This window comes from Megalobrama amblycephala, linkage group LG7 (assembly GCF_018812025.1).
Source record: "Megalobrama amblycephala isolate DHTTF-2021 linkage group LG7, ASM1881202v1, whole genome shotgun sequence".
Classification (NCBI taxonomy): domain Eukaryota; kingdom Metazoa; phylum Chordata; class Actinopteri; order Cypriniformes; family Xenocyprididae; genus Megalobrama; species Megalobrama amblycephala.
This window is the reverse complement of record NC_063050.1, coordinates 2102529-2130004: the sequence shown is the minus strand read 5'-3', so window position 1 is coordinate 2130004 and position 27476 is coordinate 2102529. Positions and strand designations below refer to the sequence as shown.

The 27476-nt window shown below is 41.2% G+C and overlaps 2 protein-coding genes and 1 pseudogene across 2 annotated transcripts; all 3 read right to left on the bottom strand.

The window, feature by feature from the left end:
* Positions 1-151: 151 nt before the first annotated feature.
* Positions 152-1866, bottom strand: LOC125271510 (CMRF35-like molecule 5). The gene is made up of 5 exons (XM_048195548.1): positions 1809-1866; positions 1390-1719; positions 462-656; positions 237-332; positions 152-189 (listed from the first exon to the last, which is right to left on the bottom strand). The coding sequence occupies exons 1-5, from the start codon at positions 1864-1866 to the stop codon at positions 152-154; spliced, it is 717 nt and encodes a 238-aa protein (XP_048051505.1).
* A 12601-nt stretch (positions 1867-14467) lies between these two features.
* On the bottom strand, positions 14468-16026 carry LOC125271509 (annotated as a pseudogene).
* Positions 16027-24506: 8480 nt separating this feature from the next.
* On the bottom strand, positions 24507-27229 carry LOC125271043. Its single transcript, XM_048194982.1, has 4 exons — positions 26904-27229; positions 26708-26803; positions 26505-26578; positions 24507-26410 (listed from the first exon to the last, which is right to left on the bottom strand). The coding sequence occupies exons 1-4, from the start codon at positions 27118-27120 to the stop codon at positions 26174-26176; spliced, it is 624 nt and encodes a 207-aa protein (XP_048050939.1). The 5' UTR covers positions 27121-27229; the 3' UTR covers positions 24507-26173.
* Between the last annotated feature and the right edge of the window lie 247 nt (positions 27230-27476).

Below are 27476 nucleotides of genomic sequence, written 5' to 3'. Positions count from 1 at the left end.
TAAAAGATCAAACTCAAACACATGATGAACTCACGTCTCTGTTTGGTTCATTATTTCTGTTGGGCAGATGCTCAGTCGGGCCTTGAACGGGCTGATTTCCTGTTTTGTGACACCAGATTTATTGTTTTGTGTCAAAATGTATTAAAGGTCTTTATTTTGACAGCTTTGTGACACTGAAGTTCAGTTTGACTATGAAAATGAGAGGTAATAAAATGATTCATGAGAAAGACGGTTACCTTCTTTCTTTTGTCTCCATCTGAAGTACATGAACAGTGAGAATCCAAACCCTGTCAGGATCCCTACGACCATCAACATGACCATCATGGAAAAACCTTGAAAAACAGACAACAAAACCATGTGATTATGACTCTAAATGTCCTATTTCTAATGAAACTTGAGAAAAAAGTCACTGGACAGGCATTTACTAAGTCAAAAACTTTAAACAACGAAATTCTTCATACCTTGTTCTGGTTTTGATGACGCTGCATTATTAGATGATGAGAGCATCAATATTGCTGAAGATGTTGATGATGATGATGATGATGATGATGAAGGAAATACAGATGTGACGGGTCTGTTAGATGCAGTATCTGCTGTCGCTGGTTTACTGCTGTGATCTGAAACTGTTGTGGTTGGTTTAGGAGACTCTGAAGTGACTGAAGCACAAATAATCATCTGGTTTAATGCATGACAGTCTGCAGTCTATTGCAGATATGATGAGATTAAAAAAAAAAACTAATATTGTTTAAGCAAGACATTTTATATATTGAACATGCATTTCAGAATGAATATAGTTTCATTTTTACAGTCTAATAGTGGCACAAGATCATGTGATCTTTGTACTTCCCCTGATACAGCTGTTAGTGTCAAGGGTGAGGTGAAAATACAGTGACATATGTGTTCAGCATCTTCACCAGTTCTATAAAGTAATCATATAATCAGTAAGCATGTAAAATGGCTGATAGCATCTCAAATTCTTAGGCTTTTTTTTTTTTAAGAATGACAGTCCTTAAAAAGCCTGGATGAAACACTTGAAAAAGTCTATGAATTTGAGTTGTGCAGTTATATTTTCTGAGGGTTTTTTTTTATGAACTATTCCTCCATAAATGAAACTGTATGTCATGTGATGTGTCAGGAAGTGATGCGGGTCAGTATTTGTGTGGTGTGAACACTCATCATCATCATCATCTGCAGAGGATACTGTGGTTTCTGTTATCTTGCCTCTTTACATCTTTATAACACACGATACATACTCTGACAGACACAAAGAGACTTCTGTAATGTTACTTTTCCAGTATATTAGTGATATATTAGTTATGCTTATGTATTTTACACCATATCTGTGTGCACTGATGAACTCTTTCACTCATACAGTATATTCTGACTTACCATGTTTAATTTCCAGATGAATCTCTGTGTAGAGATCCTTTTTTAGAAATCCTGTCCTCTTCACAGCACACCAGTATTGTCCTTGATCTTCTGTTCTCGGATCAGTGATGGTGACAGTGAAGATGTGGGTCGTTGTGTTATCGGTCAGAGAGAATCTCTCATCTTTAGCAGATCCAGATTCAACAGGAATGTCTTTATCCAGTACTTTACATTTTCCTCTGCAGAGATATTTCTTATGTGTTTCATATCCAGACTCATAGGGACACCATATTTCAACTTTTCCTCCTTCATAAGCAGTGAAAGTCAAGATCTTCATCTCACATGCCACCACTAAAACATAAAGAGAGAGAAACAGCTCAGAGCAAACATGGACCTGATTGAGAACAGGTGCTGAGAATAAACACAGAATAAACTCTTACCTGACATGATGAGCAGCAGGTTAAATATGAGAAGTTTATGATCACCGATGAGGATCATTCTGCTTTATCTGTGTGCTGCTGGTGGACAGACTTCATGAAGAGCTGCTCGCTCTCTCTCTCTCTCTCTCTCTCACACTCACACACACACACACACACACACACACACACTTTCTCTCTCTCTGTCATTCACTCCTCCTCTCTATGAAATACAGTGTCTGCAGCAGGAGCTCCCTCTATTGATATATTTATTGAATTTAATAAATTCATTTACATTTAAGCAGACACTAATATATTCACTCTTGACCACAGGAGAGATTTACAACTTTTAATATGTAAGTACACAAAAACACAATTGAATATATATTTCATCAACACTGATAACTAAGATACGTCAAGCATCATTCAAAAGTATTATACTGTGTTTAACCTGCATATGTGTTCACTTAGTGTCAGTATGATCCAATAATTACATTAGTGTCCATAATGAGAGGAACAAAACATTCTTTTTGCAATATTATGTCTAAATGTGGTGATTGTCTGAAAAAGTGTGAAAAAGCAAAAATAAAGAATGACAAAAGAAGCAGCAACTGTTAAACTCTTTTGCTGTTCTTTCACATACAGTATACAGAAACATGTACCTGCACTTACTATATACAATAAACTCCTGTAAACATGCTCACAGTGGGGTATAGTAAGTCTTGTCTAAAACAGTCGTTTTCCTTCATTGAAGAATGAAATTAGAAGACTGAAAGACTGCGCAAAAGAGATTTGTGTGAACAACAATTTACTACCACAAGAAACAATCAGGGTCAAGCACTAATGGCTGATGATACAACTGCCATGTATCTTTCCAAATATAATAGAGTACATTCACACAGCAGCAGAATACAGCTGTTAATCCTTAATATGGTTACACTCACACAGTTCTGTTATTTTTTATTTTCAGGACCCACGACTGTGCTTTGTGAATGAGCTCTGTGTGTTTCAAGTGTGATTTTGGTAACTTACAGAGACTTTGTGTCATCTGAAGGTTTTATATCAAGTAACAGTCCTTCACTGGAACCGGACTGTGTTTAACTCCACATTTAGACATACGCTCACAAACTTCCCTAAGCACTTTCCCTTGAGGGAATCTACTCCACCCCACTTTACCCCCATATAACTCAAGTGTCAAAAGATCAATGATCAAGGGTTTAGGGCTTTCAATGTAAACACATTTCAAGGGATCCGCCAGTAGTGGGCACTCATGCAACATAAGTGATGACGTACATCTGAGTGAATGAGACGGAGGGAAGTTAGTGAGGGAAGGGCATTAAAAGTACACTTAAACCCACAGTATAAAAGAACTAAAGAATCCAGTAAAACTTGAGATTATTAGAGCAAAATAAATAGATATGAGAACAAATGTATAAAACAACACTGTCTTAAATATTTTCTAATTTCATTAAACATTTTCATTTAATTTCATTAAAAAGGCTAATTTCTGTTATTGTAGGCTCGTTTTGTAAATGTTAGCAATTAATTTAGACAAGCACAAACTGGATGCTGGTAAGAGCCGGTGCAGATGTACCTGCTCAGACATTATTGAGTGCACACATTCAATCCCACAATGCACCACAATAATGAGTGGACAACCAATATATGCTCAACGGCTAGAGAATACCCATAATGCACTGTGAGGGTTGTGCCAAATGAATTCCTGCATCTCGCCAGAAGATGGCGCCCACAGCTGAATCATCCATCCATTTCCCAAACCACTGGTTCAATATGGGTACAGCGTAATATCATACAGGTATAAATTCATCACTATACAGTATAGAACCAAGATTACCCAATTGGGTAGCACTTTATTTTACTGTACGTGCACTTTCTTGGTACATATATAGTAATTATATTGTACATACAGGTAAAAGAGTGGTAAAACAACATGTATGTACATGGAAACTAATAAGAAACACTGCTGTACTTTTCAATGGTACATACATGGTAACTACTTTGTACTGTTGGGTAATAACAGGCATTTACTTATAGTGGCCGTATATGATAACTAACAGACACATTACTGTACTTACTAATGGTATGTATATGTCACGGTTCGCAGATGCATTGTTTCCTTCCTGTCGCGTGTTCTGTGTTGTGACAGCGGTGGGCGTGTATGTGTGTGTGTGTGTGTCCAGGCCACGTGGCTCATCAGTGGATCCAGCTGCAAGTCATCACCTCACCAGCTGCCGCTCATTCACCCACCCTTTATAAGCTCACCTCATTCTCTTCTTCCCCGTCAGATCGTTGTTTGGTGTACTGTGCTGTGTTGTTCCGTCCTGTTCCTGCCCGGAGTTCTAGTCGTGTCTTCATCCGTTCCAGTTTGGTGTTCATCGTGTTCTCATTCTATGTCTGGACCTTGGATTACTTCACACCAGCACCTTTCATCACAGCCACGCATCACCAGCCGACCATCTCAATCCCTGTGTCACCAGAGACCCGCCTATTCAGTGACTGTGTTCTTTTCTCTCTTCATTGTAAATAAACCAGTTAACTCGCATTTGCTTCCTATGATCAATCATGACAGAACGATCTGACCAAGGGATGGAAGCAGCGAGTAACTCGCAGACAGCGTTGGAGGAGTTTATCAACCGCAGTATTCACAGAATGGATTCCCGTAAGGCCCTACAGAGGTTTCTGGAGTTCGCCAATTTCTACCGGCGTTTTATTCGCAATTTCAGCCAACTAGCCTCACCTCTGATTGCCTTGACCTCCCCCAGAACTACGTTCAGGTGGTCAGACACAGCTGAGGCTGTGTTTGCCAAACTGAAGGGTTGCTTCGTTTCAGCCCCCATTCTCATTGCCCCTGATCCATCACGGCAGTTTGTGGTGGAGGTCGACGCGTCAGAGGTGGGGGTAGGTGCAGTGTTCTCCCGCAGACGATAAGATGCACCCGTGCGCGTTTTTTTCCCATCGTTTATCTCCTGCCGAACGCAACTACACCATTGGTAACCGGGAGTTGCTGGCAGTCAAGTTGGCTTTGGAAGAATGGCGCCACTGGTTAGAGGGTTCAGGGGTGCCTTTTATTGTATGGACCGATTATAAGAATTTGGAATATATTAGGACTGCCAAAAGATTGAACTCCAAGCAGGCTCGGTGGGCACTTTTTTTCGGACGTTTTGACTTTACTCTCTCGTATCGCCCGGGTTCTAAAAACATCAAACCCGATTCGTTATCACGCATTTTTGATCGTTCCGAACGCCCGTCTACTCCTGAGTGCATTTTACCGGAGACAGTAGTGGTCTCCACACTCACATGGGAGGTCGAATCGAGGGTCAAGACGGCCTTAGAAGGGGTAACGCCTCCGCCCGGGTGTCCACCGAACCGCTTATTTGTGCCGGAGGGATTACGGTCCATGGTCATCCAGTGGGGTCATTGTTCCAATGTAGCGTGTCATCCAGGGGTTAAACGCACTAAATTTCTAGTCCAGCAACGATTCTGGTGGCCTCGTATGGCTCGGGATGTCCGCGATTTTGTGTTGGCTTGCTCAGTTTGTGCCGTTGGTAAGACTTCCAATCGTTCCCCAGATGGGTTGCTCCAACCGCTGCCAGTCCCTTCGAGACCCTGGTCCCATATCTCGCTAGATTTTATCACCGCCCTCCCACCCTCCCAGGGGTACACGGTTGTTTTGACCGTAGTGGACCGGTTCTCGAAGGCGGCTCATTTCATCCCCTTGCCCAAATTACCATCAGCCAAGGAGACAGCGGTTATAGTTGTTGACCACGTCTGTCGGCTTCATGGCCTCCCGATGGACGTGGTTTCCGACAGGGGTCCCCAATTTGTGTCAAAATTTTGGCAAGAGTTTTGTAGATTGCTGGGGGCGACTGTCAGTTTATCCTCAGGGTTTCATCCCCAGAGCAATGGTCAAACTGAGAGAGCCAATCAAGATTTGGAGCGAACGTTGCGATGTTTAGTCTCCAAGAATCCTTCCTCCTGGAGCCAGCAACTTTCAATGGTGGAGTACGCCCACAATACGTTACCAGTGTCGTCCACGGGCCTGTCGCCATTTGAGTGTAGTGTAGGTTACCAGCCATCTATTTTTCCTAGTCTGAGATCCGAGGTCGCGGTCCCCTCTGCCCGCGCCTTTGTCCAGAGGTGTCACCGCACTTGGACGAGAGCCCGTGAGACTCTTCTCCAAGTGAGGGAGTGCACCAAGGCCAAGGCCGATCGCCACCGGTCAAAGCCTCCCGTATACGTTGTTGGTCAAAAAGTGTGGCTTTCTACCAAGAATATTCCTCTCCGATCCGTCTCTAACAAGCTTGCTCCCAAATTTATTGGTCCATTTACTGTCACCAAGATCATTAGTCCGGTGGCAGTCCGCCTTAAACTTCCTCCGGCGTACAGGAGGATTCATCCCGCCTTCCATGTTTCTAAAATTAAGCCCATGTTTCATTCCAACATTAATCCGCCAGTCCCGGTTCCCCCACCGCCGCAACTCGTAGATGGGGAACCATCCTATTCGGTCAACCGTATTCTGGACTCTAGGCGGAGGGGACGCGGATTCCAGTACTTGGTGGACTGGGAAGGTTACGGTCCGGAGGAGAGGAGTTGGGTACCTGCCAGAGACATTCTGGATCACACCCTTATCGATGATTACAATCGACAGGTAAAGGAGTCAGGGAACGCCAGGAGGCGTTCCTAGGAGGAGGGGTACTGTCACGGTTCGCAGATGCATTGTTTCCTTCCTGTCGCGTGTTCTGTGTTGTGACAGCGGTGGGCGTGTATGTGTGTGTGTGTGTGTCCAGGCCACGTGGCTCATCAGTGGATCCAGCTGCAAATCATCACCTCACCAGCTGGCGCTCATTCACCCACCCTTTATAAGCTCACCTCATTCTCTTCTTCCCCGTCAGATCGTTGTTTGGTGTACTGTGCTGTGTTGTTCTGTCCTGTTCCTGCCCGGAGTTCTAGTCGTGTCTTCATCCGTTCCAGTTTGGTGTTCATCGTGTTCTTGTTCTATGTCTGGACCTTGGATTACTTCACACCAGCACCTTTCATCACAGCCACGCATCACCAGCCGACCATCTCAATCCCTGCGTCACCAGAGACCCGCCTATTCAGTGACTGTGTTCTTTTCTCTCTTCATTGTAAATAAACCAGTTAACTCGCATTTGCTTCCTGTGATCAATCATGACAGTATATGGTAAATATTTTGTACTTAGAGACAAGTGTGGGTAATAACAGGCACTTATTTATGGTAACTTGTAAGACACATTACTGTACTTACTAATTGTATATACACAGTAAATATGTAATTATTGTCCTGCAAAGATTAGCCAAGTTGAACCGCAAAAGTATATCATCCAGTACTCAAGTATCTTGTACCATGCTCATACCCCACCCTAAGTAATGTGTAAATTACGCATTAACTAACTGGTATATTCATTAGTACGTTCATAATAAGTACATGGAAAAAGGACTGTAAAATAAAGCGCATCCTTGTACATAAACATTAGGAATTAACGTGATCTTACGTGTGTATTTTTACATAAAATGTGGTTCTACCACACGTACATTTACTTACGTTTTCATACACACAAAAACGTACAACACTGACGTATTTAGAGGACTAAAACGTAAAAATACTTGCGTATTAATAGCAATTAAACGTAAATCATGTAACGTTTGAATGTAAATTAATTCCCCTGTAATAAAATCATGGGATTAATGTTTTAAATCTGTTGTAGGCCTATGTATTCAATTGTCAAATCAATACATGTTTTTAGTCGCATTTTTTGAATAGTTTACTCATCTACTTAATATGAAATAACATTTCTGTTTGTGACTTGTAATAGTTTGTTTGCTGTGAGACAAAAGGCGTTTCTTCTATGCAGCGACTGACAATACAACCATAAGATACATCAAAACACAACATATATTCACAAATCACACCCATTTTATTTGTTTGCTGTACTACATGTCGTTAGAATCCATATATTTATAAGGAACAGATCCAAATTCAGCCCTTTATCCATCAATCTTTCATCTTCATTCTCAGCAGCGACAGTCAAAGCTCGCGCTCGTTATAATTTAAATTTGAAAGTAGCGCCACCCTCGAGAAGCGTTACGACATGGTTTACGTCACTGATATCGAACGCTCATTGGCTCTCACCTGCTTCGTCACAGATTGCGACATGCCGTGTTTCAGTAGATTGACATTTGAATGAGTGCGCGCCTTCACGTAGAGAAGCCGGATTCATCATATTCTGCTCTGTAAAAAATTATTTAATTAATTATTTAATATAAAAAATTATTAAATTATTTACCGCCAGAGAGGACTGCGACTGCGACTCATCATCATTTGAACTACTTTTGGTACGACATTTTCGCAATAAATTAATTGTTGTGATTACGCTTGTTTGTCTGTCATTCTTTTATTTAAAACAGTACGGAGTTTTAATAAATGTTTATGGGTAAGTTTAAAGGTAGGTGTAGGATTAGCGGCTCAAAATATCGTTTTAATGTTATATTTTTACTAAAATAATCATTTTCCTACACATTTCTGTCCATGTATAAAATGGGTATGTTTTGGTTCAGGATGAGGTTTAGGGATCTTACATTTATCTACAAAACGATAAAAGGAAATTATACATCTTTATGACATGAAAGATTCGTCAAGTCAAGTCAAGTCAAATTTATTTATATAGCGCTTTTACAATTGGTAATTGTTTCAAAGCAGCTTTACATATTAGAAGCACAGAAAAAAGGGAAGTGGTTAAAAATAAGCTGTACAAACAAGCGTGGTAATATGTAACATATACAAGATGGTGCTACATTAAGCCAATGTCGGCTGACTCCCAGGGGTGGAAAAAAACCCCTAGGAGAAAAACCCAGCGTGTTAACACTGGGAAAAAAGTCCTAGGAGGGAAAAAAACCCTTGGAAGATATATATAATATATGTAAATGGATATGGAGATCAAAATCTGAATTATACATTTTTATTATAGAGATTAAAAATAGATTATATATAAATATATGTAAGCGGATACGGGGATTAAAAATCTGAATTATAGATGCAGCCAGAACTGGATCTGTAGGCCCATTGTCTCCTGGGCTATGTTGTAGTCAGGTCCAGACACAGGTTCTCCATCTGATCTGGATACGGCCTGGATCCAGCACCCGGCAAACCTCAGGATAAGCAGAGAGACAGATATTAGCGTAGATGCCATTCTTATTCTGATGTACAGGTATATCTAGTGTTATAGGAAATGTTCTCGGTTCCGGCCGACCTAATTATTGCAGCGTAACAATCCTTTAACGGATTTGAAAAATGTTAATGTATTGATAATGTGTTATGTGTATGCAAGAGCAAAGAGATGTGTTTTTAGTCTAGATTTAAACTGACAGAGTGTGTCTGCTTCCCGAACAATGCTAGGAAGATTGTTCCAGAGTTTAGGTGCTAAATAGGAAAAGGATCTGCCGCCTTCAGTTAATTTTGATATTCTGGGTATTATCAACTGGCCTGAATTCTGAGATCGCAATAAACGTGAAGGACTATAATGCATTAAGAGCTCACTTAGGTACTGGGGAGCTAAACCATTTAGAGCTTTATAAGTAAGTAGCAAGATTTTAAAATCTATACGATGTTTAATAGGGAGCCAATGTAATGTTGACAGAACTGGGCTAATATGGTCATACTTTCTGGTTCTAGTAAGAACTCTAGCTGCCGCCTTTTGGACCAACTGTAGTCTGTTTAAAAGCCGAGCAGAACAACCACCCAGTAGAGCGTTACAATAATCTAGTCTTGAGGTCATGAATGCATGAACCAACTGTTCCGCATTTGTCATTGAGAGCATATGTCGTAATTTAGATATATTTTTTAGATGGAAGAAGGCGGTTTTACAGATACTAGAAACATGACTTTCAAATGAAAGATTGGTATCGAAGAGCACACCCAGGTTCCTAACTGAGGACGAAGGTTTAATGGAGCACCCGTCAAGTGTTAGAGAGTATTCAAGGTTTTTTCGTGAGGAAGTTTTTGGTCCAAAGATTAGGATATCAGTTTTTTCTGAATTTAATAATAAGAAATTTCTTGTCATCCAGTTTTTAATGTCAGCTATGCATTCTGTTAGTTTTGTGAATTTGTAGGTTTCGTCAGGGCGCGAGGAAATATAGAGCTGAGTATCGTCAGCGTAGCAGTGAAAACTAACACCATGCTTCCTAATTATCTCTCCTAAGGGCAGCATGTACAGAGTGAAAAGCAACGGTCCTAGTACTGAGCCTTGTGGTACTCCATATTGAACTTGTGATCGATACGACATCTCTTCATTAACTACTACAGACTGATAACGGTCAGATAAGTACGATTTGAACCATGCCAAAGCAATTCCACTAATGCCAATATAGTTTTCAAGTCTTTTTAAAAGAATGTTGTGATCGATAGTGTCAAAAGCAGCACTGAGATCTAATAACACTAATAGAGAAATACAGCCACGATCGGATGATAAGAGTAGATCGTTTGTAACTCTAACGAGAGCAGTCTCAGTACTATGGTATGGTCTAAATACTGACTGGAAATCCTCACAGATTCCATTTCTTTCTAAAAAGGAGCACAGTTGTGTTGAAACTGCCTTTTCTAGTATCTTTGACAGAAAAGGTAGATTCGAGATTGGCCTGTAATTTACTAAATCTCTCGGATCTAGTTGAGGTTTTTTAATAAGAGGTTTAATAATAGCCTGCTTAAAGGTTTTTGGCACGTATCCTAGTGTTAAGGATGAATTAATTATATCAAGAAGTGGACCTACGACCTCTGGAAGCATTTCTTTCAGTAGTTTAGTCGGCATTGGGTCTAACATACATGTCGTTGATTTTGATGATTTGATAAGTTTAGATAATTCTTCCTCTCCTATAGCGGCGAATGATTCTAGTTTTACCTCAGGGACACTACAGTGCACTGTCTGAAGCGAAACTGTGGACGGTTGCATGTTTTTAATTTTCTCTCTAATATTATCAATCTTGCAAGTAAAGAAGTTCATAAAGTCATTACTGCTGTGCTCTATGGAAACGTCAGCAGTTGAATCTCTGTTTCTAGTTAATTTAGCCACTGTGTCAAATAAATACCTAGGATTATGTTTGTTTTCTATTAAGAGATTTGAAAAATAAGTAGATCTAGCATTTCTTATAGCCGTTCTGTACTCAATCATTTTTTCTTTCCACGAAAGGCGAAAAACTTCTAGTTTTGTTTTCTTCCAACTACGTTCAGCTTTTCTCACAGCTCGTTTTAGAGCCCGAGTGTGCTCATCATACCACGGCGTTGGATTAGTTTCCTTAATCTTCTTTAGACGTAAAGGAGCGACTGCATCTAATGTGCTGGAAAAGAGAGAGCCAATAGTTTCTGTTGCAGCATCGAGTTCTTCTAAGTTGTCAGGTATACTAAGGCGATGAAACTGCTCGGGGAGATTATTTATAAAGCAATCTTTAGTGGTAGACGTGATGGTTCTACGATATTTATGGCTGGGTGGTGGTTTTGTAGCCTTGGCTAATTGTATTATACACGAGACTAAATAATGATCTGATATATCATCGCTCTGCTGTAGAATTTCAACAGCATCAATATCAATTCCATGCGACAGTATTAGATCTAGGGTATGATTACGACAATGAGTGGGTCCTGAAACGTGTTGTCTAACTCCAATAGAGTTTAAAATGTCTGCAAATGCCAATCCAAATGCGTCTTTATTATTATCTACATGGATATTAAAATCACCAACAACAAGGACTTTATCCGCAGACAGTACTAACTCTGATATAAAATCAGCAAATTCTTTGATAAAGTCATTATGGTGCCCTGGTGGCCTGTATACAGTAGCCAGCACAAATGTCAACTTACATAATGTTACATAAAGCACCATCACTTCAAAGGAATTATATTTGAAATTCTTTTGAATGATTCTGAATATATTACTATAAATTACAGCAACACCTCCCCCTTTGCCTTTCTGTCGAGGATTGTGTCGATAATCATAACCTTGAGGACTAGACTCATTTAAAGTAATGTAATCGTCTGGTTTTAGCCAGGTTTCTGTCAAACACAGCAAGTCTAGTTTATTATCTGTGATAATTTCATTTACAATAAGTGCTTTTGAAGAAATAGATCTAATATTCAGTAACCCAAGCTTTATCATTTGTTTATCTGATTTATCTGTGATTTTCATTTTTTGAACATCAATTAAATTTTTACCCTTAAAAGGTTTCGGAAGTTTTTTGTATTTACTAGTTCGAGGTACAGACACAGTCTCTATGTGATTAAATATTTCGTAAATATTTTACATTTTTTCGCTCTAAAACCGTAAGTATTTTTATGTTTTAGTGCTATAAATATGTCAATATTGCACGTTTTAGCACCTTTCTAAACATATAAAATGTACGTTTTGTGTCTTTGAAAGTTATGTATGCTCTTACCAGGTGTAAATTACGCATTAACTAACTGGTATATTCACTAGTATGTTCATAGTAAGTAAATGGAAATAGGACTGTAAAATAAAGTGCATCCTTGTACATAAACATTACATAGGAATTACCAGCTCTTTAACCTTTGTAATAATAAGCTTAAGCATTTTAACACAATTAGTAAGTAGAGTAATGTGTCTTACAAGTTACCATAAATAAGTGCCTGTTAATACCCACACTTGTCCATAAGTACAGTTACTGTGTACATACCATTAGTAAGTAAGTGCCTGTTATTATCCAACACTTGTCTATAGGTACAAAGTAGTTACCATGTATGTACCATTGGAAAGTACAGCAGTGTTTCTTATTAGTTTCCATGTACATACATGTCAGGTAAGTACCTTGTGTTACCACTCTTTTACCTGTATGTACAACATAATTACTATACATGTACCAAGAAAGTACACGTACTGTAAAATAAAGTGCTACCTTAAAGGGTTTAATAAGATATATTCATGGTAGTTTTCATGACAGAGTTCAAGATAAATCTTTTCATTACTACTGACATCTTTTGAAAAGACTGAAAGATTTTTTTTGACGTCTATATCAGACGTGCAGAAACTTTCATTCTGGCTCCTCAGTGGATGTCTTTTCATAGTGTGCCAAGACGTCTTCTGGACATAACTTTGCTTAGTGGGTAGTTTGGTGTAATTTAGGTTTGACTTTAAATCAACCTGATGTCCATGAATGTCCACAGTCTTTTATGGTCTAACGGTGGTGTAGTCACATGTTTCCTGTCCGTCAGAAGTCCTGTCTGAGTGATGTGTAGCTGAAAATATGATGGATGAGTAGGTGAGATTGTCAGAGGGGCTGCTGGGTAATTGTGCTAAAGTATAAACAGAGGCGTCGTGTTCATCAAATACAGGAAGGACTGAACTGTAGACAGGATGATCAAGAGTGTCACTGATGTCTTCATAATCAGAGACAGTATGAGAGACCTGACAGAAGAGAGTAAAAACAAATGGTTTAGAGTGGAGAAGATGATTATAATCCACTAATAAAAGATCAAACTCAAACATATGATGAACTCACGTCTCTGTTTGGTTCATTATCTCTGTTGGGCAGATGCTCAGTCGGGCCTTGAACAACATCTCTGTGCTGATTTCCTGTTTTGTGACATCAGATTTATTGTTTTGTGTCAAAATGTATTAAAGGCCTTTATTTTGACAGCTTTGTGACACTGAAGTTCAGTTTGACTATGAAAATGAGAGGTAATAAAATGATTCATGAGAAAGACGGTTACCTTCTTTCTTTTGTCTCCATCTGAAGTACATGAACAGTGAGAATCCAAACCCTGTCAGGATCCCTACGACCATCAACATGACCATCATGGCAAAACCTTGAAAAACAGACAACAAAACCATGTGATTATGACTCTAAATGTCCTATTTCTGATGTAACTTGAGAAAAAAGTCACTGGACAGGCATTTACTAAGTCAAAAACTTTAAACAACTAAATTCTTCATACCTTGTTCTGGTTTTGATGACGCTGCATTATTAGACGATGAGAGCATCAATATCGCTGAAGATGAAGTTGTTGATGAAGATGATGATGAAGATGATGTTGTTGATGATGATGATGAAGATGAAGATGTTGATGATGATGTTGTTGATGATGATGATGTTGTTGATGAAGATGATGTTGTTGATGATGATGATGAAGATGTTGATGATGATGTTGTTGATGATGATGTTGTTGATGAAGATGATGTTGTTGATGATGATGATGAAGATGTTGTTGATGATGATGTTGTTGATGATGATGATGTTGTTGATGAAGATGATGTTGATGATGATGATGATGATGAAGGAAATACAGATGTGACGGGTCTGTTAGATGCAGTATCTGCTGTCGCTGGTTTCCTGCTGTGATCTGAAGCTGTTGTGGTTGGTTTAGGTGACTCTGATGTGACGTGGTTTAATACATGACAGTCTGCAGAATGAGAATAAAAAACTAATTAATGTTGTTTAAGCAACAGACTTTTTATATATTGAACATGCATTTCAGAATAAATATACACAGTTTAATTTTTGCAGTCTAATAGTGGCACAATCATGTGATCTTTGTACTTCCCCTGACACAGCTGTTAGTAACGCTTCTCTAATGTCAGGTGTGGTGGAAACACAGGGGTGTGTGGGTGTGTGTGACCAGCGATGTGTGTTCAGCATCTTCACTAGCTCTGTTCACAGAGGAATAATACTGATATTATCTTACCGTCATGAATGTTCAGATCTATGGCTGAAATCCACTTGTGCTCTTTTCCTCTCTCTGCAGCTCCACACCAGTATATCCCAGAATCCTCTTGTGTCAGATCAGTGATTTTCACAGTAAAAACTCCTGCAGATTCTTCATCTCTCAGAGAGAATCGACCGTTACTGTTTGTCTCCGATGAAACTTTGATAGCTGATGTCTTACAGAAGGACGGGTCTCTTCCTTTGCAGATGAATTTGACATGGTTCTTCAAATCACTTTCATAATTGCAGATGAAGTTCAGATGCTCTCCGGCCACACCAACCATGCCAGACACTAAATCAGAGCAGAAATGAGAGATTTAAGTGTGTCGAAATCTATTTATTGCACAGCAGTACTGACGTCCATCCTTGAGTCTCAGATCTGTTATAGTAACGGTACTGGCTGTCTTATCAGATCAGTTTCTGCTTTACATTCATTCACACTGTCTGTCACTGGTTGCTCCGCTTACAAACACTGATAAAGGAATGAATTTGAAATGAAAACATCTTTGACTACAGAAAGACTTTTGTATCATTAAATGTCAACGGATAATGCAACTCTCTGACAAGCTGTTAAATGAACTGATTTAAAAAATATGAATGCACATCTAAATTTTGAGGTACAAGTTATGAAAGAGAAATATATAAAAAAGAGAATTTTAAACTGCACAACTTAAATACTTAGAAAAAACAATATGCCTTGAAAAAGGCTGATGGCCAAAGTGATGCGGGTCAGTATTTGTGTGGTGTGAACATCATCATCATCTGCAGAGGATACTGTGGTTTCTGTTATCTCGCCTCTTTACATCTTTATAACACACGATACATACTCTCACAGACACAAAGAGACTTCTGTAATTTTACTTTTCCAGTATATTAGTGATATATTAGTTATGCTTATGTATTTTACACCATATCTGTGTGCACTTATGAACTATTTCACTCATACAGTATATTCTGACTTACCATGTTTAATCTCCAGATGAATCTCTGTATATTCATCAAATAAAGCCATCTCCACAGCACACCAGTATTGTCCTTGATCTTCTGTTCTCAGATCAGTGATGGTGACGGTGAAGATGTGGGTCGTTGTGTTATCGGTCAGAGAGAATCTCTCGTCTTTAGCAGATCCAGATTCAACAGGAATGTCTTTATTGTGTAAATATGGACATTTTCCTCTGCAGAGTTATTTCTTATGTGTTTCATATTCAGACTCATAGGGACACCGTATTTCAACTTTTCCTCCTTCATAAGCAGTGAAAGTCAAGATCTTCATCTCAAATGCCACCACTAAAACATAAAGAGAGAGAGACAGCTCAGAGCAAACATGGACCTGATTGAGAACAGGTGCTGAGAATAAACACAGAATAAACTCTTACCTGACATGATGAGCAGCAGGTTAAATATGAGAAGTTTATGATCACAGATGAGGATCATTCTGCTTTATCTGTGTGCTGCTGGTGGACAGACTTCATGAAGAGCTGCTCTCTCTCTCTCTCTCTCTCTCTCTCTCACACACTCTCAGTTTCTCTCTCTCTCTCATTTGCTCCTCCTCTCTATGAAATACAGTGTCTGCAGCAGGAGCTCCCTTTATTAAATAAATTCAATATTACATTTTTTTTTTTTTCCTTTAGCAGACACAAATAAATTCAGTCTTGGCTTTTAAGTACACTTAAGACTGAAAATATATTTCATCAACACTGATCATCAACTAAAACACAACATGCACTGTTAGATAAAAATATGGACCTCAGCAATAAAGTCAAATGTTGTCCGAAGAACAGAGCAGAACACTTATATAGTAACTTATAAAGCAAAATCTAGAGCGTTAACTAACTCAGAACAAAGGAAAGCTAAATTCATTTATGGTCTCATCATCCATATTAAAGCAGCATTCTTCTCACATTCACATTCTTCTTACAGTATTTCTGAATTGCTAAAACACATTTCTTGAAACCATCACTCTTTTTCTCAAAACATTAAACACAAATCCAAATCTTCAAACTAATTTCACAAAACTTCTGACTCTTATGGCAAAATCAAACAAAGCTTTCAGATCATACACACATTAAGCAATATATAAACACTACAGATCATTCATTAGACACTACATTAAAAAATGGAAAACACAACATCCAGAACATGAGGTTATAGGAAAAAAAGTATATTGTAACAAATTTTGCCATTACATAAAATGTATAGAAATCACAAGTAATGTGAATTTAAAGTATACTGTATGTACTGCAAGTACAGTATTATATTCAGTATTATATAGTATTGAATGTCTGTATATACAGTACTTAAATACTGCAAACATACAGCAGTCTAAATGCAAATGACTAGAAGGTCACACACACACACACACACACACACACACACACACAAAAAAAAAAAAAAAAAAGTTCAGAGTCAGTGAGAGATTCATTCTGCTTCAGCATCACGTCTTCATGTTGGGTCCGGCCTAAATCAAGTCAAGTCACCTTTATTTAAATTGCAATTTATACTACACAGATACTAGTCTAGTCTATATAGTATAGTATAGTCAAAGCAGCTTTATAGTGATAGCAGGTACATGATGATCAGTAATGCAAAGAGGGTTCATTTTGGCTGTATAGCTCTAAAAGAAAATAGTGTCATTGTTCAGCTGAAGTCAGTTCAGTGTTGATTCACTTACATTGTAAAGACCATCAATTATTATGTAAATTACAGTTCCCTTTCAGTCGGTCACGTTCGACGTACGTCAGTAGTGACCGACGAATTGGGATATCGCTTAGAGAGCCCTATCAGCTTCGTGTAAACTAAAACAAGCCAATGGAATTGGCGTGCGATATTTGCATAATGCGCACCGCCCCCGACAGGTGAATATAAATAGGAAGCAGATGCAATCGCACTCTGTCTTTCGCTTCGGAGCCATTCAGTGGTGTCCTGTTTAAGAAGACTGTTTGTGTGAACTAAACTGCCTCGAAGAGGATTCACAGCAAGCCGTGTGTGCCGGTGTAACGGTGCTACAGCGAGGTTGCGAGCTCCCGAGGATCCGAGCTATAGCTCTCAACTGCTGTTTTCACAGCACACGCCTAGAGTGAAAGTGTGTGTGTTGCGATTTGGGCCGGTTCCTCGGTGTGTCCAGGGAGTGGTGTACCTGGCACATCGCGTCACTCCCTGTGTGCTTCGGCACGAGCGAGTTGACTGTTTTCCCCTTCTAAAAGAGCTTTACAGACGAACCCTGACAGTATGTCATTTCGTCTGTGCGTTAATGGGTGCGGTCGTTCCCTGGTCCCTGCTGATGGGCACAATCGTTGCATCTCGTGTTTGGGCATTCAGCACGCTGAAGCAGCTTTTGTGAATGGTTCATGTTCCCATTGCGGGAACATGACTATCGCGGTGCTGAGGTCGAGACTCTCCTTCCTGAAGTCTCAGGAAGCGGGGGCCCCCTCCCCTGTGCCCCGTTCGACCGTTTTTTCCGGCCCGGGCCGGAATGACGGTTCGGCGGTGTATAGGAAGGGTGACCTGAGGCTTACGGTCAGGGCTTCCCCGCCGAGCGGAAACGCTCCTCGGGCCCCTGCCGCCTCATCAGCACCGCAACCCATCGTGCCACCGTTGGTTTCCGCTGGGCCCTCTACGGACTGTCCAGCCGTTACCTTTGGTGTGCCGGCGGCGGATCGGATGTCGACCGCTGCATCGGAAGGTGAGCCTGAGTCCTCGGGGGAGGAAGATCCGGACGCGCTGCCGCCCGGGACGGTAGCGTTGCCCGAGTCGGATCCCGAGCTCACGGCTGTGCTCTCCCGGGCCGCCTTGTGCGTCGGGCTTGAGTGGAACCCTCCACCCTGTCCTGGCCCATCTCGGTTGGACGATTGGTACTTGGGGGGGGTCGCGCTGGTCAAATCCAGCGTCCCGCCCCAATGCCTTTCTTCCCGGAAGTACACGATGAGGTGACCAGGTCTTGGCAAGCTCCGTATGGGGCTCGTACAGGGCCTGGTCCCTCGTCCGCCTTCACCTCCCTGGACGGCGGGGAAGCCAGGGGATACGCGAAGATCCCGCCAGTCGAGCGGTCTGTTGCGATGCAGTTGTGTCCAACGGCCGCTGGCTGGCGCGGTGAGCCGCGTCTCCCGTCCCAGGCCTGTGAATTCTCAGCCGGTCTGACTGAGAAAGCTTACAGTGCCTGTGGGCAGGCTGCCTCTGCCCTGCACGCGATGGCCCTTTTGCAGGTCTATCAGGCAAAAGCGCTGTCGCAGATGCCCCAGGAAGGTCCTGACCAACAGCTGCTTGGGGAGCTGCGCGCTGCCACCGACCTTGCCCTCCGGGCAACGAAGGTGACAGCGCGTTCTGTTGGCCAGGCGATGTCTACTCTGGTAGTCCAGCAACGCCACCTCTGGCTGACCTTGGCAGACATGAGGGAGACCGACAAACATCGGTTCCTGGATTCCCCCGTGTCTCCGGTCGGCCTTTTCGGCGACGCGGTGGAGAGCTGTGCCCAACAGTTCTCCGCTGCACAGAAGCAGGCTGAGGCTATCAGACATGTCATGCCACGGCGGTCCGCTGCTGCCTCCACCCAGCCGCCCGTGGCTCAGCCTCAGCCCGCTCGTCGCCGAGGGCGCCCGCCTGCGTCTTCCTCCGCCCCTGCTAAGTCGGCAAAGCAGCAGCCTACACCAGCCAAACAGCAGGGTGCTGGTCGCGGACGTGGTGCCCAGCCCGTCTCTGTCAACCCAGGTGGCAAGCGGTCGGGGAAAACTCGGCCCTGAGACGGGCGACCTGGAGCGGAAGGTTCCTGCCCTTTGGGAGAGTATTCCATCTGCTCTCCCACCCCGGAGGAGGGCCGGGGGGATTTTGTGGCGGCTGTCCATCTACCGCCGCTGGCTCTCCGGAGTCCAGCGGTACCCACTTTGCCACAAAAAGAGCAGTTTCCTCAAACTCCAGGTCACAACTAGGTGTGTCTGCCAGTGTGTCAGGCCCCGCCTCGCCGCTGGGGACCTGCATGGGGACCTGCATGCGTTTTCGGTCGACGAAGCGTGCCTAGAGTTCGGGCCCGGTGATTCTCACGTCATCCTGAGACCCCGGCCTGGATACGTGCCCAAGGTTCCTACCACTCCCTTCAGAGATCAGGTAGTGAACCTGCAAGCGCTGCCCTCGGAGGAGGCAGACCCAGCCCTAGCTTTGCTCTGTCCCGTCCGCGCTCTGCGCGTTTACGTGGATAGAACGCGAAGCTTCAGGTCCTCAGATCAGCTCTTCATCTGTTACGGAGGCCAGCAGAAGGGAAAGGCTGTCTCCAAGCAGAGGATGGCCCACTGGATAGTGGATGCCATCGCCTTGGCGTATGAATCCCAAGGTGTGCCTTGCCCACTCGGGTTGAGAGCCCACTCCACCAGAGGGGTGGCCTCTTCCTGGGCGCTGGCTCATGGCGCCTCGCTGACAGATATCTGTAGAGCTGCGGGCTGGGCGACACCAAACACGTTCGCTAGGTTTTATAGCCTACGTGTAGAGCCGGTATCTTCACGTGTACTCGCATCCACTAGTCGGTAGACGTGTTGTACCCACTCTAAGTGTCGGCTTGCAATGCCATTCCCGCCACTGGCCGGATACGTGCATACTTCTCTCCAGTCGTGTTCCCCGCTTGGCGAACCCTGTCGAGCTCCTCCGCCTCCCCCTTCGGCTCGGACATTGCGGAGTGTCTGATGCCAGGCCTACATCCGTCGCTGACGCTGTCTGTTGGCTGGGGCCCATATGTCGTGACCCCTCTACGTGAGCGGTCCCATATGTGTATTTTCCACGGTTTAAAACTCCCTACGGGCCGAGTCCGTGTCTTTCCCTTAGCAGAGCCAGCTCTGCTGTCACCTGTCAGAGTGAGTCTCCCCCTAACCAGGTGGAGCCATCCCAGGGACTCCATATGCGTACTGCCCCCCGGGCCAGTCCATGTGTGTATTTCCCACGTAAACTCCTCCCCCATTGGGTAGGTAGTGGTCTCCGCAGCGTCCCTTACGGGTTCGCTTTCCCAGTGTAGTCTAGTTTACTTAGTGGGTATTGGTTAGACAGCAGTAGACTCTCTCGGTGTAAGCTCGCCCCCTTCACTGCCAGCCGGTGCTATGGGCGGCTGAGCTTGCGCTGGGCACTGGAAGGGGTTTCGTAACTGTGGCGCTTTAGTTGGGATCCCAATTCGTCGGTCACTACTGACGTACGTCGAACGTGACCGACTGAAAGGGAACGTCTCGGTTACATATGTAACCCTCGTTCCCTGAAGGAGGGAACGGAGACGTACGTCCCGTCGCCACAGTTTCTGTACCCTCGCTGTAGCGCGGACACCAGTTGTCTCCTCAGCGAAAAGTCAGAGTGCGATTGCATCTGCTTCCTATTTATATTCACCTGTCGGGGGCGGTGCGCATTATGCAAATATCGCACGCCAATTCCATTGGCTTGTTTTAGTTTACACGAAGCTGATAGGGCTCTCTAAGCGATATCCCAATTCGTCGGTCACTACTGACGTACGTCTCCGTTCCCTCCTTCAGGGAACGAGGGTTACATATGTAACCGAGACGTTTTTATCGATTGCTTAAACACATTTCTTGAAACTATGCCTCATATTCTCATATTCAGTAAACACAAATCCATAACCCCAATTCCCCAAACATCCCATTTTCAGGTCAAAATGAAGCTCTACACTCAAAACCATTCACTCTTGCTGAAAAAACAAACTTTGCCCTCTGACATCACACACAAGCCCTCAAAAACACACACACTACAACATAGTCTTACACACTGGTGAGATCAATTCAAAACAATACTACAAAAACCAAACACAAAAACTAGTAATAAGTTGTGTTGCTTGTGGTTCACCCCCTCACAGAACTTTTCACATGATGAACATTTGCACATTTTTTTTATTCCTTAATGTACTGTACAGTACAATACACCAAACAACAACAACAAATATTCTGCCCCAGCATCACATCTTTGGTCTGGGACAGGCCAGAGAATCTCGTCAACATCACAGGCTGTACTGGCCCTATCCAGGCAGCGGGGGGAAAATCCTCTTGATCCACCCCTGGCACACATCAACTGAAATGTCTAGTCAGGCTTCTTCCATTCCATCGTCTCTGTGTCCTACAGAGATAGAAGTACTGATTACTGTAACATCCTTTTTACAAAATGGAAGCAGACAGAAACTTTATCTGTATGTAAGGCGATTTGATGCATGTGTTGTAACAGAGTACAGCACTCAGAAGTTACAGTAGAGTACACTGCGGTACACCTACCTGTAGTCCTCCCTGAAAGTTCTTATGATCGAGATGATGGTGAAGCAACTTAAGTTTGGCTGAACTCATTGCCCATCCTCCCTTATAGTCATACCATGGACAAGGACATGGTCAACTAGTAGCACGAAGTTCATCTGAGACTCCTTGCACCTCATCCTCATCCTCCTCCTCTTCCTTCACCTCTTCCTCCACTCCTTACTGCTCTTGCTCATCCTCTTCCTCGTCCTCCTATTCTTCTCTGGTGTCCTCGACCTTTTCAATCACATCTCTCTGGATCCATTGTTCCAAAACTGAATGAACTGACTCAGGCTCTTTTGTCTCTCTATTGAAGGTTCTGATTGGTGTGTGATAAATTTGGACTCTTAGTGTTTCCACGTGGGTAACTGTGTGCTAACTGAGCTCAAGCTGTGCTGACTTGAGTGAACAATATTGAATGCTAGTGCTTTCTAAATGACAACATGGTGTAGGCAATGAGAAATGAAGGTATTTGTGCCTAGAGTTTTGCAGTGACAGTTTAACAAATCTGATTCATGTGTCAAAACAGGGGAAGTGTTTATAGTTTAGGGAAATGGGTGTGCTTTTTGATAAATGGCATTATGGTTTTGAAATTTTAGTTCAAAAGCCTGGTTATAGTGTTTAAGCAATCAAGAAAAACTTGATTGCTTAAACGTATTATACTGTGTTTAACCTGCATATGTGGCCACTTGGCGTCAGTATGATCCAATAATTACATTAGTGTCCATAATGAGAGGATTAGCATATCCAACAAAACATTATTTTGATTTGTTCAATTTGCATATTATGTATTATTATATTATGTGTTGTTTGTCTGAAAAAGTGTGAAAAAGCAAAAATAAACAATGACAAAAGATTCAGCAACTGTTAAACTGTTTTGCTGTTCTTTCACACACAGTATACAGAAACATGTACCTGCACTTACTATATACAATAAACTCCTGTAAACATTCTCACAGTGGGGTATAGTAAGTCTTGTCTAAAACAGTGACTTTCCTCCATTGAAGAATGAAATTAGAAGACTGAAAGACTGCGCAAAAGAGATTTGAGTGAACAACAATTTACTACCACAAGAAACAATCAGGGTCAAGCACTAATGGCTCATGATACAACTGCCATGTATCTTTCCAAATATAATAGAGTACATTCACACAGCAGCAGAATACAGCTGTTAATCCTTAATATGGTTACACTCACACAGTTCTGTTATTTTTTTTATTTTCAGGACCCACGACTGTGCTTTGTGAATGAGCTCTGTGTGTTTCAAGTGTGATTTCAGTAACTTACAGAGACTTTGTGTCATCTGAAGGTTTTATATCAAGTAACAGTCCTTCACTGGAACCGGACTGTGTTTAACTCCACATTTAGACATACGCTCACAAACTTCCCTAAGCACTTTCCCTTGAGGGAATCTACACTCTAAAAAATGCTGGGTTAAAAACAACCCAAGTTGGGTTTAAAATGGACAAACCCAGCGGTTGGGTTAAATGTTTGCCCAACCTGCTGAGTAGTTTTATTTAAACCAACTATTGTTTAAAAATTGCTATATGGCTAGCTTAAAATGAACCCAAAATAGTTGGGAAATTAAAAACCAGATGCAATTAGAGGCAACAATAATAGACAAAAGGTGAATGTTTATTAATAAGCTTTAATATTTTATTAATATAAATGTTATAGTTTATTATATTTAATAAATGTTTATTGTTTAATAATTATTCATTGAACATTAATAAATGTTCATTTCCAACATACTTTGGGTTAATTTTAATTAAGCAATACAGTCAATTTTAAACAATAGTTGAGTTAAATAAAACTACCCAGCAGGTTGGGCAAACATTTAACCCTACCGCTGGGTTAAAACAACCCAATTGCTGGGTTTGTCCATTTTCAACCCAACTTGGGTTGTTTTTAACCCAGCATTTTTTAGAGTGTACTCCACCCCAATTTACCCCCATCTAACCCAGTGTCAAAAGATCAATGATCAAGGGTTTAGGACGTTCAATGTAAACACATTTCAAGGGATCCGCCAGTAGTGGGCACTCATGCAACATAAGTGATGACGTACATCTGAGTGAATGAGACGGAGGGAAGTTAGTGAGGGAAGGGCATTAAAAAGTACACTTAAACTCACACTATAAAAGAACTAAAGAATCCAGTAAAACTTGAGGTTATTAGAGAAAAATAAATAGATATGAGAACAAATGTATAAAACTAAATTAAACAACACTCTCTTAAATATTTTCTAATTTCATTAAACATTTTCATTTAGTTTCATTTATTTTCATTACAAAGGCTTATTTTTGTTATTGTAGGCTCGTTTTGTAAATGTTAGCAATTAATTTAGACAAGAACGAACTGGATGCTGGTAAGATGCCGTTACAGATGTACCCAGCCAACATGTCCATGTGGGCCCCAAATGGGTTTTATCTGGGCTATATGGGCATCATCTGGGCATGGGTTCAGAGTGGGCACATTGATGGGCTGAACGTGGGCCCCATTTTGAATACATTTTGGGGCCCAGTTAGGTTGCCCACATTGTTAATTTGAGGGTCCCATATGGGCCACATTTGGGCTTTATTTAGAATTGTAAAATTTTGTTTTTTACAGTTGTTTTTGTACAATTATGGGTAACAGCTTAACCCTAACAACTGGTTACATTTATTAAATTTTTTGTATTTCATGTTTTATAGCATATATATATATATATATATATATATATATATATATATATATATATATATAATTTAAAAAAAAAATCTTATAATCTAAAATCTACCCAGCCAACATGCATGTGGGCCTCATGTGGGTTTTTGATGGGCTGTCACTTGGGCCCTGCATGGGCAACCCAAGTGGGGCCCATAGAATTTTGCCCATCGGCTCCACACAGGCCTCATGTGTGTTAGCCCATAGGGGCACATGTAATTATCATCACATATCAAAATAAACATCGTTAAATTCAAATAATACTGTTTGTATGTTTTATAACAGGGCCTCAGCAGGGTGCGAGATGATTTTGCACAATTTTAAACATCCACAAAAGTTCCACAGTCATAACGCAGCAATTTCCACACACACATGGTACAAGATATGAATACATAAAAAAAAAAAAATAATAATAATACACATGCACATTACTTTGTATTCAAAAATAGTTAAAAGTTAACAGTTGTAATGTATAATAAAAACAGCTTTTGAAAGTTAAATTAATTTCAATAATGTTAAAGTTGTTAAATGCCGCTTTATTTATCATCTTATATTTATGTTGTGTTGTTTTTGTAATGTGCTTTTGTAAAGTCATACTTCTGTTATATCAGGCACATCATTTTGAACTTTAACTCGTTCATATTCCTTTTAGTAGTAGATATCCCTTTACGTGTCAGTTTAGTTATTTGGACAGAAATATAAAGTACTGGCATGGCTTGATCATAATCATGCATGCTTTTTAAGAGAGTGCTCCTGTTAATGATTAGTATTTTTTAATAATTGCCTTTTCAGTTTTTTCTCTCATTATTGTTCTTTAGATATGAAGCTGATGGGTCTGCCCCAACCCAGGAGTGATGGACTGAAGAATTTTCAATGCTCTTATCCTGTTTTATTGTACTTTTATTTTTCTTCTTATGATCAATAAAAAGGTGGTTTACAAATTCTGAGTTGAAAGTCATTTTATTCACAGTACAAATATTTTCTCATGTAATTTAAATTATATTAAGTCAGGTACAGGTTTACTAAAACATAACTTTCTTTTGCAAATGAGCACATTAAAGCACATTAATTTCACCTACAGGAATAAAAAAGAAATATAAATGGGCCCCAGTTCTCACCCACTGTGGTCCCACAAAAACCCCATAGAGGGGCCATTTGTGGGTCCAGTGTTATCACCCTTCTGGGCCCTGTAAGGTTTCTGTATGTGGCCCACATTGGCCCCATTTACTAGAACCCATATGTGACCCATGTGGGCCCCTATAATGAACGCACAAATGAGCCCCACTTAGAGCCCACTTTGGACCCATCATGTGCCCCTATGGGCTAACACACATGGGGCCTGTGTGGAGCTGATGGACAAAATTCTATGGGCCCAACTTGGGTTGCCCATGCAGGGCCCAAGTGACAGCCCATCAAAAACGTCATACAGGTATAAATTCATTTTTAATATTATTAGATTGTTTAATAAGGCTTATTCCTGGTAGTTTTCATGACAGAGTTTAAGATAAATCTTTTCATTACTACTGACATTTTTTGAAAAGACATCCACTGAGGAGCTGGATTGAAAGTTTTTTAAGACATCTTTTTTGTTGTCTATATCAGACGTGCAGAAACTTTCATTCTGGCTCCTCAGTGGACGTTTTTTCATAGTGTGCCAAGACGTCTAGTTTAATCAACCTTTAGTCTTTATGGTCTAACAGTGGCGTAGTCACATGTTTCCTGCCCGTCAGAAGTCCTGTCTGAGTGATGTGTAGCTGAAAATATGATGGATGAGTAGGTGAGATTGTCAGAGGGGCTGCTGGGTAATTGTGCTAAAGTATAAACAGAGGCGTCGTGTTCATCAAATACAGGAAGGACTGAACTGTAGACAAGATGATCAAGAGTGTCACTGATGTTTTCATAATCAGAGACAGTATGAGAGACCTGACAGAAGAGAGTAAAAACAAATGGTTTAGAGTGGAGAAGATGATTATAATCCACTAATAAAAGATCAAACTCAAACACATGATGAACTCACGTCTCTGTTTGGTTCATTATCTCTGTTGGGCAGATGCTCAGTCGGGCCTTGAACAACATCTCTGGGCTGATTTCCTGTTTTGTGACATCAGATTTATGTCAAAATGTATTAAAGGTCTTTATTTTGACAGCTTTGTGACACTGAAGTTCAGTTTGACTATGAAAATGAGAGGTAATAAAATGATTCATGAGAAAGACGGTTACCTTCTTTCTTTTGTCTCCATCTGAAGTACATGAACAGTGAGAATCCAAACCCTGTCAGGATCCCTACGACCATCAACATGACCATCATGGCAAAACCTTGAAAAACAGACAACAAAACCATGTGATTATGACTCTAAATGTCCTATTTCTAATGAAACTTGAGAAAAAAGTCCCTGAACTGGACAATTCTTCATACCTGGTTCTGGTTTTGATGACGCTGCATTATTAGACGATGAGAGCATCAATAACGCTGAAGATGATGATGATGAAGATGATGTTGATGATGATGAAGGATATACAGATGTGACGGGTCTGTTAGATGCAGTATCTGCTGTCGCTGGTTTCCTGCTGTGATCTGAAGCTGTTGTGGTTGGTTTAGGTGACTCTGATGTGACTGAAGCACAAATAATCATCTGGTTTAATGCATGACAGTCTGCAGTCTATTTCAGATATGATGAGGTTAAAAAAACTAATATTGTTTAAAGCTGCAATCCGTGACTTTTTTTGGTTAAAAATAATCAAAAATCAATTTTTGAGCAAGTACATAACCAGCCAGTGTTCAAAACTATCATTATCTTGTTTCGATTCACAACAGTAAGCTTGTAATAACGTTTTATAATAAGAGCGACATGGTGGATTTGCATGGGAAATTCGAGCATGCAGCAGTTCCTCTGTGCGTCATTACGTCACGTCTGTAAACAGAAAGGAAGAAGGAGTCCGTCCAGGCTAGACGGTTTTATCACGTGAGGACGCAGCTGGTAGCGGCACA